Here is a 14,725-nt window from a genome sequence, read left to right as displayed (position 1 = left end):
TTTCGTAGTTTTGTAACAAACTTGATTAAATACCCGAGTTGGCTGGTTTCAGCACTTTTCCCACTTTGTTTGTAAGTTCAGAGAGCCAAACCAGTATTCTGCACACCCACCTTGTCATTAAATTCACTCCTATCTGCATACTGCACCTTACATTATCGGATTTCACTTGAAAAAATTATTTTAGTCACAGTGAAGACCAAAACTAAGACAAGCTAAATCACGAGTGAGGAACTAAAAAAAATGAAAGAAAAATCAGGGTTCTCTGTACTTTGTTATTCTGTGACTGCAGATGACATCGCTTCCTCAAGAGATTATAAAGATTCCATCATCTTTTGTGGAATTTGCCCATTTCTTGCATCTGTAAGCTAGACGCTATTTTCTCCCTGTGCTATGGAAAACCATCTGCTCCCGTTCCTTGCTTTTCTCCGAAGGAGAAAAACATGCTGTTCCACTGAACGCCACCTGGTTGTTATGGTTCTCACCTGAGCTATCTAAAAGATAGCACAGCTGCAGCCCAGAAAAATCACAAATTTCAGCTGCTAAAGGTGACTGTAAATTCCATTCCTCTGTTGAGGCATTTGAGGTCATTATGGATAGAATGAGTTAAAAGTTCACTGCTTACCACCTAAAGAATATAAAATGAGCAATCTAACTGTTGTTACAAATAGTTCTGCACAACAACAACAACAAAATTATTGGACTCCGTGCAAACCTCCTATAAGCTTACCTCTTCATAATCTTTTTTACTCTCTGCCTGTAAGATTGACGACCTGAAAGAGAAGGATGGAAAAGACAATTTTGTCTATTTGAAATGCTTCACAAGTACATTCAGACAGGAAATCCATTTTCATGTTTGTACATTGTGCAACAAATTAAGAAAAGCTGAAGATTCTGTGTATGTGCTGAGTGCAGTCAACATCTAATAGGGGGTGGGGCGGATCTATGTTTTCATAGATCACAGAATTCTAATTGTGCCCATGTAATACTTAGGCACTCACTAAATGCAACAATACATGACTGTAAACTAATTAGGTAATTTTGTTTTGAAATACCACTCAGCTACATTATAGACCTGATAAATAAAAAAACCCAAACATTACAAAGTTAAAAAGACATCTAGATTTTGCTTCTAAATATCCCCAGAATCTATCAAGCTATAATCTGGCCAAATGCAGACCATCTTTCTTTTCTTAATTAGTGAGTCTAGTATTACTTACAGGTAACAGTAATGTAAGAATACTTACTTTTTACCATCAAAAGATGTTATCTGAAAACAGTACCGTCTGTCTTCACAGTCCACAGCCATTACAGAACAATTGTCTATGTCCATGACAAGCCCCCCAGCGACATCCCCTCTTGCCTGGCTCATCAAATTTCCACCTTGAGTGAAGTAAAACTGTCTCTCCCAACTGGAAGATACCAGCCCTGTCTTACTAAAAGATAAAAAGAAGTTCTTGATAGATTAGGAGTTCAGCTGAGCTGTATAAACTAGAACAAAAAGAAAATCACTTGCAACAAACCATCTGGGCACTTAAGAAACCTTTTTTTCCCCCCATGTGATGTTTTAGGTTAGCTTTACAGCTAAATTAGTGTCTTTCCATCTGTTGTTTTTTTTCATTCTAAACCTATTGCTGAGCAAAGAATACATAAAAATGTTGCTTTCTTAGATTATGTGAAACTTAATTTAGAATTAAAAGGCGTTAAGTACTTCAGTTTTGATGATCAGCCTTTACGGCACTACTTTATACAATATGCATATTCAAATTGTATGTATTATCAATATAAGTGATAAGACCTCTGAACTCCGCACTTCTACTGTTAAGACTAAGTTTTGAAGAACTTTGTGTTAAACGTTAGCTTAGTCACATAAGATACCTCAAACTTCCAAGTCTTTTCTACCATTCAACAAGATTTCCAAAATTTTTGCTTAAAGCTTGTTGGTTTTTTGTTGTTGTTTTTTTTTCCCTGGAGTGACAGGAGAGGAACAATCTGAAACCAAAAATCAGTAACACTTGCAGTTTAGCCTCCTGTTTTGTTCAGATACTCTCCTTGTGTTCTACTCAATACTCAATTGTGTTCTACTGCAGAAATTCAAGCCTCATTCAGTGAGTATGTTACTCTAACTGTTGTTGTAAAAGTAATCTAGATTTTTCTTTAAATTCCTTGCAGCTCATTATATAAATTACAGAAAAAAATCTGAGTGTTACAACTTATTTTTAGTAACTATAAAAATCAACTCCTAGACTTTAGTACCTGTAGTAACAGCTCCCTCCAGTGGACAAAAGTCTTCCTCGTGAAACTGAGAAGGCCGTTCAAAGTGTATTTCCCTTTACAGAGAATGTTTTGCCTTGTATATCTCAAGGTTGTTATATTTTATTAGCAACTTGAATCCCAAAGCTGTAACAGATACTTATCTAACAATCCTGATAGCTGCAACCTTGTTGTTTTCCAATTACAATCCAATGACGTTACATTCTCTTAAACTTTAATTTTTCTTTTGATACAAAAATTCAGGCAAAATTGGACTAAAATCAGGGTAACTATGCTTTGCACCTGAATGACATTATGTCAGTGTAACAATAAAATCAACACTAATTAGGTGAAGGAGTCCAAAGAAAGAAAGAGAATCACTCCTATGGGACTGACTTACTCAACTAAGTATGTAAAATCAGCACAGTTAACTTCAAAAAAATATTGCATACTTTTTTAGCTTTCCCTTCCCAAAATTAAACATTCTGGAATTTTGAAGTAACAAGTTAGTCTTACTTTCTTGCATTGAGATAGCCAGCTTTCCGTGTTAGGTTTCTATGAACAGGAAATTTTGTAGTATCAGGATCAGGCAAATAAAGTGGATCGCTAGCTACTTCCAAGTCCTCTATAGTTTGTTGCATGTTTTCTCCTTCACACTCCATTTCCCTGCGAACACTAAGGTAAATAACATGTTATTAACAAAGATAATTTATTAATAAAGTAGGAACAGAAAAAATAATTGACTTGATAACAGTCCAAAATTCAATGAAAACAACTTACTTCTGTACGCTTGTGCCAATATTGGTCAAAAATTCTTCCAATTGCTCAGTAAGATTTTCTGAACCCATTTTAAAAAAACTTATCTTTAAAAAAAGGGGGGAGAGAAAAGGAAATGTTGTCATTAATAAAACTACATTAACAATGAACAGATGAAACCATAGGAGGTTAAATTTTCTCAGAGAAATCCGTTTTCATCCCTCATTCCCACCAACACCTCCCAATGAAAGGAGCAGAATGCATGTTTTTGTCTGCAGGTGAAGGTGGATGCTGACATTGTGGTGGGATTTCACTGTGTCAGGAGGATGTGCAGAGAGCCACCTGGAGGAAATACAGCAATATGCACAAACTGCCCTGGAACAGAAACAACGTTTGATCTCTTAGTGATCCCGAGGTCTCTCCATGCTTTTTCAAGCCCACCAGGTTGCTAACTGTTGTGTTATGGGTGGGGTTATTTGGGGGGCACGGGAGAGGGGAAACCTGTGAGGACTTGTCTGGGGCCATCCTGTAACTGTGGGCCCTGCCAAGGGGAACTGACAATATGTATCTCAAAAACACTGTACTCAATATCGATCTAAATCGAGTTTAGCCATATGAAATCCCAGAACGGGAAGCTATGGGGCATGGCCCTGCCCTTCCCATTCTTAGACTCAGCAAAAACCTGCACCTGAACAACAGGTTGCACCATCTACTTTGTTACAGAAAACATTTCGAGCTCAGTTCTTAAATACAAGCTGCAAAGTTTCAAAAAGAAGCAAGAGTTCTTCTTGGACTTGGAAAGCTTTCAGACAGTCTGTAGAAGTTAATTTCTACTCGGGACACGGTGGCAATGCCAGATGCTGGAAAGTTTGACTTTTTTTAAAAAAGGTTTCAGAATCTGAAATTACCTGAGCTTGCATGTATCCTAGCAAGGGTTCTAGCATAGCAATTTTCTTTTTGTACTGAAGAGTATTTAATGCACAGAAATAATGCATCATAGTCTGATGCTGCTTTTTCCTGGAAGTATATACATCTTCTGTAACTTCAGCCTTGATCTAAAGAGACACAGACAGGGTAGGGGAAAAAGGAATGTTTGAGACTTGGTATTCATCACGTGCCTTCTAGACAGCGTTACAGCCAGCGTGGAAAAAACAACGCAGTAATGTTCCACCCTCTGTCATCAGCAATTGTATATTTTACCCTACAATTCTGCTTCTCTAACTTATACGTGCAAGATACATGAAAAACAAATACAGCTTTCTTTTCTCCCTGGAAAACGTGGTTATTTCTTTGAACATAGTATCACAGCCTTCATCTTAGAGCACCTTCAGTGTTACAAGACAGGCACGTATTGGGCAAACCTGCTTTTTTGTTCTGAAGTAAACTGTCTAGACTGCTAAAACATAAACTATCAACCTTCAGGTGGAATCTGCCATACATTGTCTTCCATCATAAATATATATAGTAGATGAAAATTATTTCTTATCTCCTCTAAAAATCTTTATATTAAGTATTTTGTTTTACAAACCTTTTCATTTTCCCTTCTTTTTGACAACCGACTGTATCTGGTAATGGCAGCATCATGGTCTAAGCAATCAAGAGAGAATTTATGATCATTTTGATAAATAAATGACTTATGAAACAGAGCAGAAAACGTTTTATATCACTGTGTTGCACAGCCAACTGAATGCAAAGTTCTGTCACATTAAAACCTTCAAGAATTGTTATTGCCCGTTTATAATTACTTCACTGCCACAAATACTTGGGCTGAAGAAAAATCCTATCCAGATGCAAACATGGCCAAATTGTTATAAATTTCCTTAAACATCTAATATTCTTCAAAGACAGAAACCTTCTATAAGTAGGGACGATTTCCCATTATGAAAAGCTGTATCTAATCTTTCTTGCTTCTAAAGCAATGAAGCAATTTACATTAAGAGAAGCAGAATCCTTATTTAATCCTGACTTAAAGAATATGTTCTCTACGGGAGACTAATTTTAGGGGGATAAAATTTGTTTTATTAATCTAGTCCTGACTGTAAGAAGTGAGCTAGCACCTATTTTTATTAATTTTGGTAGCATAATCCTAAATTATGTAATAGTTACACATACTTTTACAGTATTGTAGTGTCGATTTCTTTAACACTTTGGTACACAAAGCAGGGATTTACAAGTGAAGCAAGGAAGCTGGGTGCCTAAGTATCGCTGAAAAAAATTACACCTTAATTAGTCACTTTAAGTGGTGCAAATATCTTCACTAATTTTTTAAGTAAATAATCTACAATACTACTGTTGTCTTCTAATATGTATAACATTAAGTATTTTACACTTACCATTGCTTGCAATTTGGAAAACTTCTTTAAGAGTTAATATCTCTACAAAACAATATATCAAAATTTAAATAAGTTGTTTTCAACATAACACTTATATATTACAGTTCTGGTCTGAGTTGGGGAAGTGGAAGCACAGGAGATGGGGAAGTATCACTGGATCAAAGGAAAGCCACAAATACATTGTGCTTCTTCCTACCTAAAATCAGTCATATTCTAGATGGTTACGTAGTCTCATGGTGTCAGGAAAAAGAAACCAGTACAATACTTAGTACTTGTTCTGATCTTGACTCTGGTTTTGTGTCATATTGCAACATAAACAAGCAGAGAGCTACGTTCAACTTTATGGTAAAGAAAAGACAAAAAAACGTGGAAAAGCTTTACAGACAATGCCTCTGAAGTCCATAGAGAGGTACGGTATCATTAAATACTACATCTGTTGGCGGTTAAAAACTTCCAGTGGGATAATTTCATTTGCGATTATTGCCTCAGGGATTCTTCTTCAGTAAATATTAACAGGAGATTTTTCCAGGTCCTGAGGAGTAATATTACCCTTGAGATACTCATGTTCCCTTCCTCAAAAAGCATAATCTATTCCATCCATAATTTTGCAATGAACTATTCCCAAAGAAGTATTTTCCAAGATTCATAAAGAGCTAGAAGACTTATGGAAGAGTTGCAATTTTTTATTTCAATTTTGACTTAAAATGTTCTATGATACGTATACCTACTCTTTGTATGTGTATACACACATTAGGGATTTAAGTTATTTTGGGTTTAAGTTTTATCATTTATATTTGAAGCCCATGTGCTACACCAGGCTATTCACTTTAGCCTCTCAAATAAAATCGATCATAATCAGACACAGTATATATTATTTAGGACAGGTAGAGTAAGATACAACTGTTACAAAGATAAGAAGTTGGAAGCATTTTAAGCCTGCACATAAGAAGCCACCCATACTACCAGCAGGGCTGAAGAACCACCTTACTAAATCTTAGGAATATAATAAGTATTACAACATTGGCACTTTGCCCTTTGAGTTTAGTCCAGCCATTATATTGATGTCGTGGTATTACAATATATACAAATATTTCCCAACCATGCAAATTATCTGAAAATTATTCTTTCCTAATGTTTGTAGTAACTGCAAAATTTTCATCTTGAATAGAAGATAAGTGCTTCCATAACATAATATTTTTATTGAAACAGTAATAGTGTTCAGTTCTTCAACTGTCATACTCTTGCGAATAGAAATAACTTACATTTGTTTAAAAATTGAGAGATGCATACTTTTGAGAGCTGAAAAATAAGTAGCATATTCTATTTAGTGAAACAAGAGCTATGGAGATTAAATGCTATGTTGTTGCTATTGCTGCTGTTGATAAAAACAGTATTTGTTCAAGCACTCTACCTTTTAGATCCCTTTCTTTAAACTGGGTAATAGGAAACATCATTGCATCTGCAAGTTGAGTTGAAAGTACTGCATGGCAAGAGCTGAGCTGTGGAAGACAAGGGAAAGAAGGAAATTTTAGAAAAATGGTGCTAAGACTAAATCAAATCAAGATAGGTTAACATCAATTTCACTCAAAGATGACATGTACAACTCAAAACATAACTTTGCAGATTCATTTTTTTTGTAGCTATTCTTTTCTAGGTTACTGATCTCATCGCTAGCTTTTTATAGAAGACCTTTAGAGTTTAGTATTTGTTCCTGCTTTTCCAACTTTATTGCAAGTTACCAGATCATGTTAGAAGATGGCCTCATACATTCTGATGACCATCACAGCCCCTCTTTCACAGGTTACAGAGGTAGAACAGATGTGTTTTTCCTTCCAAAATGCTGTTTAAGTAGTGCTAAAAGCAAGAAGAGGGATCACAGAAAAAATCCTGATTGAGATCTTAACGGTGCTAAGTTGTCTTTCGGAAGAGCCTGTCTCTAATCCAGACAGCAGGAGGTTCCTTTGTCAGTCAGGTATCTGAAATCAGGCAATACAAATACCCTCACGAGAAAGAGTTTCTAACTGCCATTCTGTAATGGTTGTTGCCTCTGTCTACATTAAGTTAAACTACGTTCTTTCTCAACAACGTATCTTCATTTTGCTGAATTGAATCTTTATCTTCAGGTTATTTAACTTTAAATATATGCTGCAATATATGATTCAGTGCTACCTTACTGACAAATGAAAGCCATTTCTGTACCTCCTGTCTAAAAAACGCTAGAGTAATTAAGCAAGTTAGTGTCTATACATCATAACATTAGCAAAGTAAGTGAAACAAATACAAGTACTTGCCTCATCTATCACTTTTGCAAATTGCTGTAGAGTGGAAGTCATAACTTCATCATCTCCCCCTAGTGGAAAACGCTGAAAGAAAATAAAAGGCATGTTGTTTGCTGTGTTTTCTGCCATTCACAAAACTATATTAATCATGTCGATGAATGATTCCGTTATTTTACAATATTATACAGTTAAGATACACTGAAGCACCTCTTTATTGTCCTGTGAAGAAAGAATGTTTTTTGGGGGAAAAAAAGTAATAACCGATTCTCATTTTTAAAAAATAAATCTATTTTTTAAATAGGTTAATTAATCAATCTAATTACTAGATTTTATTAATTAGTGGATTTCAGTTAAAAAAAAAAAATCAGGAAAGACGCAGACTTGACATCTATGAAGATTTTTATCCAGCTTTGCAATTTAGTTTAAAATCACCAAAAATTAAGCAATATTTTATGTTCACCTTAAACTTATAGCTCTTAAATTATGAGAAACTTTTAAATCATCCAAAAGACTTGACTTTACAAAGAGTTTACTTCACATCCAAAAGAGTTTACATTACAATGCCTTGATGGAGGCAAAAGTATGATCAAAATGGTCACAACTGAAAAAAGAAAGTTATGGATTCCACCATCTCTGTTTTCACAGATGGAATTATTCTCATAATAAGAGTAAATGATGGTTGTTAAATGGAGACTGCTATGCAATCGCTCCTCTTCACAACTAGTAAAATTAAAGCACTTAACAGTAAACAGGTTTATAAAACAAAAACAACCCCTCACCACCACCCTAAGCACCCAAAACACCGATACAAAAGTAAAATAGTCCACAACTTACTAATATTCGTCATGGTAAGAGGAACTTTCTTCTGTTTTAGTTGGAAGAACTACTATGTTAGTAGACAGTATGACAGTAGATTCTTTTGGCAAAGATTCGAACCACCAACTGCAGCAGTTGATTTAGGAGGTTTGACCAAACCTCCTAAATACATTCTCATTGTGCTCTGGGAGATAAAAGACTACAAAAATACATAGTACTGACCACACAAAGACAACAATGATTTACACAGTACCTGTTTCTCATATTCCTTCAGAAGCTTTGAAGTCAGATGAGTTGCTGCACTTAATTCGTTCTGATTTAAAAACAAAAACAAAACAAAAAAACAAACAACAAAAAACCAAGGTCGTTACTTTTTGATTTAAATTAATAAAAAAAAAAAATCACATATTTGAAGAGGAAACTATTACAGATGTGGAACTTAAAATCTGACTACAGATTTTCAGAAAACCTAAGCATCCTGCCTTTCCATTTCTCTAACATTACTGACAGTTACAGGCAATCACTGTTTAAAAATACCAAGTTCACAGCCTGTCCTGTGGGCACTGATTTCTGTATTTTTCATGTTGTGCAATGCATATTTGCATTTAATTATTTCAAACTGTCTGCCCTAGTTACTGAGTATTAGGAATCTGTTATCTGTAAAGGAAGGAAAAAATTACAATGAACCTCGGTACTACCTGGTTACAAACAGACAGGACCCAATTAACAGATTCACAGTACGGAACAACTTCATCTTTCATGATGCAGTTGAAGGAGAAAATACAGAAATTAAAAGCTAAATAGAAAGGCAGTAAAAGAAAACTACATAGCAGCAAACCTACAATAAACACACTAGTCATTAAAGTAAAAACAACAGTAAAATAAAAATATGAAAAGCAAGAGTGACAAACCATTAAAAAAGTCAAACAGTTCAAGTATATACAAATTAAAAATACAGCCATAAACTCAAATGTTCAGAAAAACATACAAAATAGATTCTGCCTTTGGCATAAAAATGCGGTTACTTATAAATGAGTGAAACACGGATATATTGTGGGTAAAAAATAATCTGCCAATTGATACATATTCTTATACACACCAAGATCATAATGGGAAACATTTTAGAAACACTTAGGAAATACAATAAAACTACTAAAAGACCAAAAAGTCTTTTCATTTGTCATAAGAAATTCTGTTGCAAAAAAATCACAAGAATTTAACATTTACCACTCCCTAACATACAGAAAAGCAATCGTTTAATTCTTATTTTATTTCACAATGTTTAAAAAAATATTGCTTATAGTAATTTCAAAAAAAGCAAGAGACGTGAAATGTGGTTCAAAAGCTTTATAATACATTCAGGAATTTCATTAACGCTACCTGTGCATCATATATTCTGTGCATGGCTTGAAATAACTGGTTGATGTAATTGGAAATTGCAGCAGCATCTTCTTCAAATACTCCCAGCAAAGACCGGGTCTGTAAAAATGAAACAGCCAAAACACTAATAGGTCGAGTTAGTATTTAAATTTAACAGTATTTCAAACTCAAATAGCATTGCTTCGGGTTTCATTACTGAAAAGTTTATAAACCCTCCAACACTGTTTACAGGAATGATACATGTTGTGTGCCAGAGAATCAGAGATACCACAGCTCCGCCTCGCTCCTACCGTCAGCTTCTCTCCAGGTTAATACAAGTACATTTTCAGAAACGAAAGGACCAAAGGAGATAAATAACCTTATAAAAAAGTTGGAACTGGGGCAACTACTGTACCCACTATGGTAAATCCCTAAGGAAAAGGGTGAAGATGACTGGTATTCAATAGCGTGCCAGGTATATACATCTCTCCTGCAGTGAGATCAAACCAAAGACTGTGACTTTCTGACACTACCCATCCTGCACGAAGACAGGTGTTGCTGGCTGGGCTTGCAGCTATAATTCACCTCTGCAATAACAGTCATTTCTGTCATCAAAAGACTGAGGAACTAAAAGCCAAGCAAAACCAAAACAGTACAACCGTCATCCTGTTGTTCTTAAGATACATGTTGCTCCCTCTCACCACTCCACGGTGAAAAGGAGTGAAAAGATCTGTCCTTTTGTCCTTGTCAGCTTGTCAGTCATCTGTTCCTCAGCTGCTGTCACCCCCAAGCGTGCTGACTGTGCATCCTACAGCACTGTCCACAGCACTGATGAAGGTGCTTAACAGTATCCACCTCAAAAACAACCTCTTTATCACTGTCCACCTATTAGACTTCAAAACACTAATGACGACTCTAACTCCAACTATCCAGCCAGTTTTTCCAGCCAGGTTGCAGTACGTACCTCTCCATTTAAGCCAGAAGGATGTTACCGGAGACCATGGCAGAATCCTTGCTTGAGTCAAGGTAAATGAAATCCACTGCTCTTCCCTGTGACGAAATGACTGACTCTGGATGAGAAGGCAGTCAGGTTGCTCAGGCATAATTTGCCCTTAAGCTTAAATGAGATGCTGACTCAGTGTTCTTCCATCCTTTTTGCACTTGGAAGCAATGTTGCTCCGCACCACAGGGCTATTGAATAGCTTGCTTCCACCAAGACAAAAACCCAAAAGGGGGAAAAGCAGAGAACATACCTATAACTCTGCATAGGCCACATTTGCTTTCTGAGTCTAAAATATTGTTTGGGATGTTTGGATGAAGAAACAGGAGTATCACTTGCAAGACCCACAAAATAAACCCTTTAACCCTAGCAGTGTTTTAGCAACAGTGCTGTGCTTTGTTTTTAGATTTACACTAAAATTAATGGTCAAGACAGAAAATGGAAAGAATCATAAGTACATAACTGGTGGCGCCCCCCCCCAATATGATTATTAAACACTTGAAATTGGAAATTCTCTTTCTTAGTCTTCCCTAGGCTAAATAACTGTAGTTTCCTTAAAGAGGAAGGGAACTTATGGGACCAGGGAAAAGAATGAAAGACTGATAGAAGAAGTCTGGACATCAGGAAAACCTCTCTGATGAGACTAGCGAAAAGCACTGGATTGCACAGCATAAGAATTGTGGGGGTTTTACTATTAGTTCTTGCTATGTTGAAGACTTGTCTTGAAATGACATAGACTTTAGTCCATCTCCCCCTGAAGCATGGAGGTCTTTCTCAGCTACTTTTCTTATTTTTTGCTTTTAATGATAATCAAGGAGTACATATTAAACCTGCACAAAGTATGTCATTTGACCATTCTTTTGACATGCATTTCCTTTATTTAACTTGAATTAGATGGCTAGTTGTCTCACAAATACGATCATATCATATAATGCCTACAAGATACTTGAATAAAATATATATATAAACAACAGCATCATCAACACAATAAATCTCTTAAATGGTGGTTCTAGTTTATAAAACAAGTGGAAAAGGGGGTGGAGGAGGAAGGAGGTGGAGGAGAACTAAAACATTTGCCAGGTGTGGCAACATGTTGTGTCATCCTAATAGCTGTGACTCTCTCATTAAAGGAGACATACATGAAAGATGCAAAAGGAAAAATTACATAGTACCATAACCACTGAATTCTATACACATGACCTTTGAACCTGAACATAAATAAACCTGAACTTGTAATTTTATAGGAATATCATGTAAGGTTTCTGGACTATGCTTACTCTTTAAAACCAAACACTGTAGAATTTGCTTAGCAAAAAAATTAGAGGAATTATTTACTCATGTTTCTAGTAAAACTTTGCATCACTTTGCATGTTCTTTAAGATGCATTCATCCCATTTATATGAGGAGGTACACTAGAAACTACCAGGGATAAGCTGCACAAAGAAACCACACAGTTAGAAGCCAGTGAATTGTCTTAACAATGACATTCCATGTCATCATAGGTACGGTAGTGTAAGAGACATGAGATAGAGCCTGTACTATCAAGTCTCTTGGCTTTTTATTGTGCAATGCTTTGGGAACACAAATAAGCCTGAGCAGAAACTCTCGCTAAATATATATACATAAACACTGAGTACGTATGTAATATATGTCCTAAGTTAATTAAATTCCACTACTTTGCATAGTAAAAGACAATGTCAGCTTGGCATTTGGTTTACATCTAAAAACACAGTGGTTAGATTTTTATCCTGTAACAGGAGGAAATGAATGGGTTTTGCCATTTTAGAAAAGCCTTTCCTTCCCTCGGATGCAGAATAAGTGATGTTTATGTACCTGAAGTTAGTGTCTGAAACGTGTCTGAAGGTGCAGAACTCCAGTCCATAGTTCAGCACTAAACGGGGAGCTAGGCTGATGATCTTTTTCAGTATTACAGCATGAACACATCAGTCAGAAAGTCATGGCAGCTCCTAACGAAAGTAAGGTTTATTCTTTCTCTAAGCAACATTTGTTGCCATTTTCATTGCACTGATTTCAAAATAACAGAAATGAACTAATATAATAGAAGACTACAGAGTCCTAGTTACGTTCTTCTAAGAGGTGGTTATCCAGAATGCACCTGGAATATGAGGTTGACTGAAAGATGTAAAATTCTGTACCTAAAATAGAAGATACCAGGAAATCTAATAGTTTAAGCACATCAAACTCATTGGACTGAGTTAGGCTTTGCTAGTCTGTGTCACACATAATCTCAAATGAAAGATTCTAGAATTTATCATTATGTTCCAATATGTAACTTTTTTGCATGTGCTTGAAAAGAACCCCCCTACATCCCACTTTTTAGGGATCCTAGTTTTATCTTACATTTTATATTTCCTATAAATATGAATAGTTTAGACTTACATACACTAAGAACAGACCTTCAAAAGATAATTTTGTTAAATTGCTATTATTATGACACTTTCAAAAATTCTTCCTCTTCACGACAGTACATCAGTCTCTGGGCCTGAGACCATACTACAGGCTAGATCTCGTCTAATACCTAGTATTTGAGCTACGTGGGGCATTGTCCTTTGGAAAGCAATGATACACTTTCTACACGGCCTTCTGTTGCCTTTTCTATGTCGCTCCTCCACTTGACGTAGATTCGTTCAAATGGTTGTCATTTTAGGGGTTAAAATTCCCTATTAAGAAGCAAAAGTTTCTCTTCTTATGGTTGAGGAATCAAAACTACCAATGCATGTGCCATTACAATATAGGCTTGCTCATCTACATAAACATTGCAGCAAAACAAGGATCTTAATTCGAAAGGCTATAATAAAAGAAAATATATTGTAAAGTGTTTTTTCTCATCTAGGAAGAGCAGTACAAAGTACTTGCTGTTGTTGCTGCCAGCAAGAGAAACCAGTGCAATTGAATACAGCACTTCCTGCTTAATAGTAAGTAGTATGAAAGAAATGCCAATGTAATTGGCATCACTGACAAAGGTCAAGCAGCAGAAATGGAAGTGAAGATATCGGAGCAATTAAAGGCCTCTCAGCACCACGCGTTTCCCATCTACTCACAGCATTAACAGCAGCCACGATAACCTTACCCAGTTACTGCTTAAACCTTAAAACGCTTTTAGTAAAAGACAAAGATAAGAAAAATCGTCTTGAGAATTGAAGACGGGGTTTGTCAACACGAGGTCGCCAAAATAAATCATGACTGTAAACGCGGGGGCGGGGAAGTTAGGGACTCATGGCAAGCTACTGCCCTGACGCCCGACGCTGATGCACAGACCCTCTGCAAAGTCGCTCCCGAGCTCGCTGCTGTACAGGCAGCTCATCAGCCCGCAGGACGCCCGAGGAGGCGGCGATGCAGACGGGGCCGCGGAGGCCGGGGGCCAGACACCTGGCGGGGGACGCTGCCCGAGCTGACAGCCCCAGAACCACCACTCCCGGCCCCGGGCCCTCCCGCGCCGCGGAGGCGAGGAGGGCAGGAGGGCACCTGGCCGTGCAGGCAGCATCCCTACCCCAGCCGCCGCCGCGGCTCTCCAACGCCTCCCCGAGAGAACACGGCGGCGGGAGGGAAAGGGGAGCAGCGCTAGGCCCGGCGCCCACGGCTTGGGCCCGATCTGGCCTCCGCCCACCGGGCTACGTCTCGCCTCGCTTACCTGGGGACTGTCTTCCAGCGTCTCCTCGATGGGCAGCTTGTCGATGCCGGGCATGGCGGCGGCCGGGGCTGACTCTGCGCCGCTGCAGCTCCCGCTCCCCGCAGCGCGCCCAGCTGACTGGAGCCCCCCCTTCTCCCCAGTCACAACACACCCGCCCCGCTTCGCGCCGGATGTCCCGCCCCCGCCGCCCGCTTGGCCTTTCTATTGGCTCTTCCACCCTGCCTGCCCAGCTTCTTATTGGCGAGCGGGTCCATCTGTTCGCCTGCACGCGCGCGTGGGG

At 37.6% G+C, this 14,725-nt stretch overlaps 2 protein-coding genes across 16 annotated transcripts in view; one reads left to right on the top strand and one right to left on the bottom strand.

Annotated features, from left to right (window-relative positions):
- ASB14 (ankyrin repeat and SOCS box containing 14) overlaps nt 1-10,451 on the top strand; it is a 37,544-nt gene extending 27,093 nt beyond the window's left edge. For all 6 annotated transcript variants that reach the window (XM_054216041.1, XM_054216044.1, XM_054216042.1 and 3 more), the window contains 2 exons: nt 3,285-3,450; nt 10,046-10,451. The gene's annotated coding sequence lies outside the window, so the exon portion shown is untranslated. The remainder of the gene's footprint in view (nt 1-3,284; nt 3,451-10,045) is intronic.
- APPL1 (adaptor protein, phosphotyrosine interacting with PH domain and leucine zipper 1) overlaps nt 1-14,585 on the bottom strand; it is a 28,146-nt gene extending 13,561 nt beyond the window's left edge. For 2 of the 10 annotated variants that reach the window (XR_008468674.1, XM_054216026.1), the window contains exons 1-12: nt 14,446-14,585; nt 9,815-9,913; nt 8,688-8,747; nt 7,631-7,702; nt 6,751-6,838; nt 5,340-5,381; nt 4,535-4,593; nt 3,915-4,061; nt 3,031-3,113; nt 2,767-2,925; nt 1,245-1,433; nt 728-770 (exon numbers count right to left, since the gene is read on the bottom strand). Coding sequence is in view for 9 of the 10 variants with exons in the window: in XM_054216026.1 (XP_054072001.1) it covers nt 728-770; nt 1,245-1,433; nt 2,767-2,925; nt 3,031-3,113; nt 3,915-4,061; nt 4,535-4,593; nt 5,340-5,381; nt 6,751-6,838; nt 7,631-7,702; nt 8,688-8,747; nt 9,815-9,913; nt 14,446-14,499 (1,095 nt within the window). In the remaining variant the exon portion in view is untranslated. Of the gene's footprint in view, nt 1-727; nt 771-1,244; nt 1,434-2,766; nt 2,926-3,030; nt 3,114-3,914; nt 4,062-4,534; nt 4,594-5,339; nt 5,382-6,750; nt 6,839-7,630; nt 7,703-8,452; nt 8,558-8,687; nt 8,748-9,814; nt 9,939-10,757; nt 14,419-14,445 lie in introns of those variants that run through there. The other 8 variants (XM_054216029.1, XM_054216032.1, XM_054216030.1 and 5 more) reach the window with 8 other exon arrangements.
- Between the last annotated feature and the right edge of the window lie 140 nt (nt 14,586-14,725).

This window comes from Rissa tridactyla, chromosome 10 (genome assembly GCF_028500815.1).
Source record: "Rissa tridactyla isolate bRisTri1 chromosome 10, bRisTri1.patW.cur.20221130, whole genome shotgun sequence".
In the NCBI taxonomy this organism is placed as follows: Eukaryota; Metazoa; Chordata; class Aves; order Charadriiformes; family Laridae; genus Rissa; species Rissa tridactyla.
The sequence above is the reverse complement of the archived record's forward strand: the minus strand, read 5'-3'. Positions and strand labels throughout refer to the sequence as shown.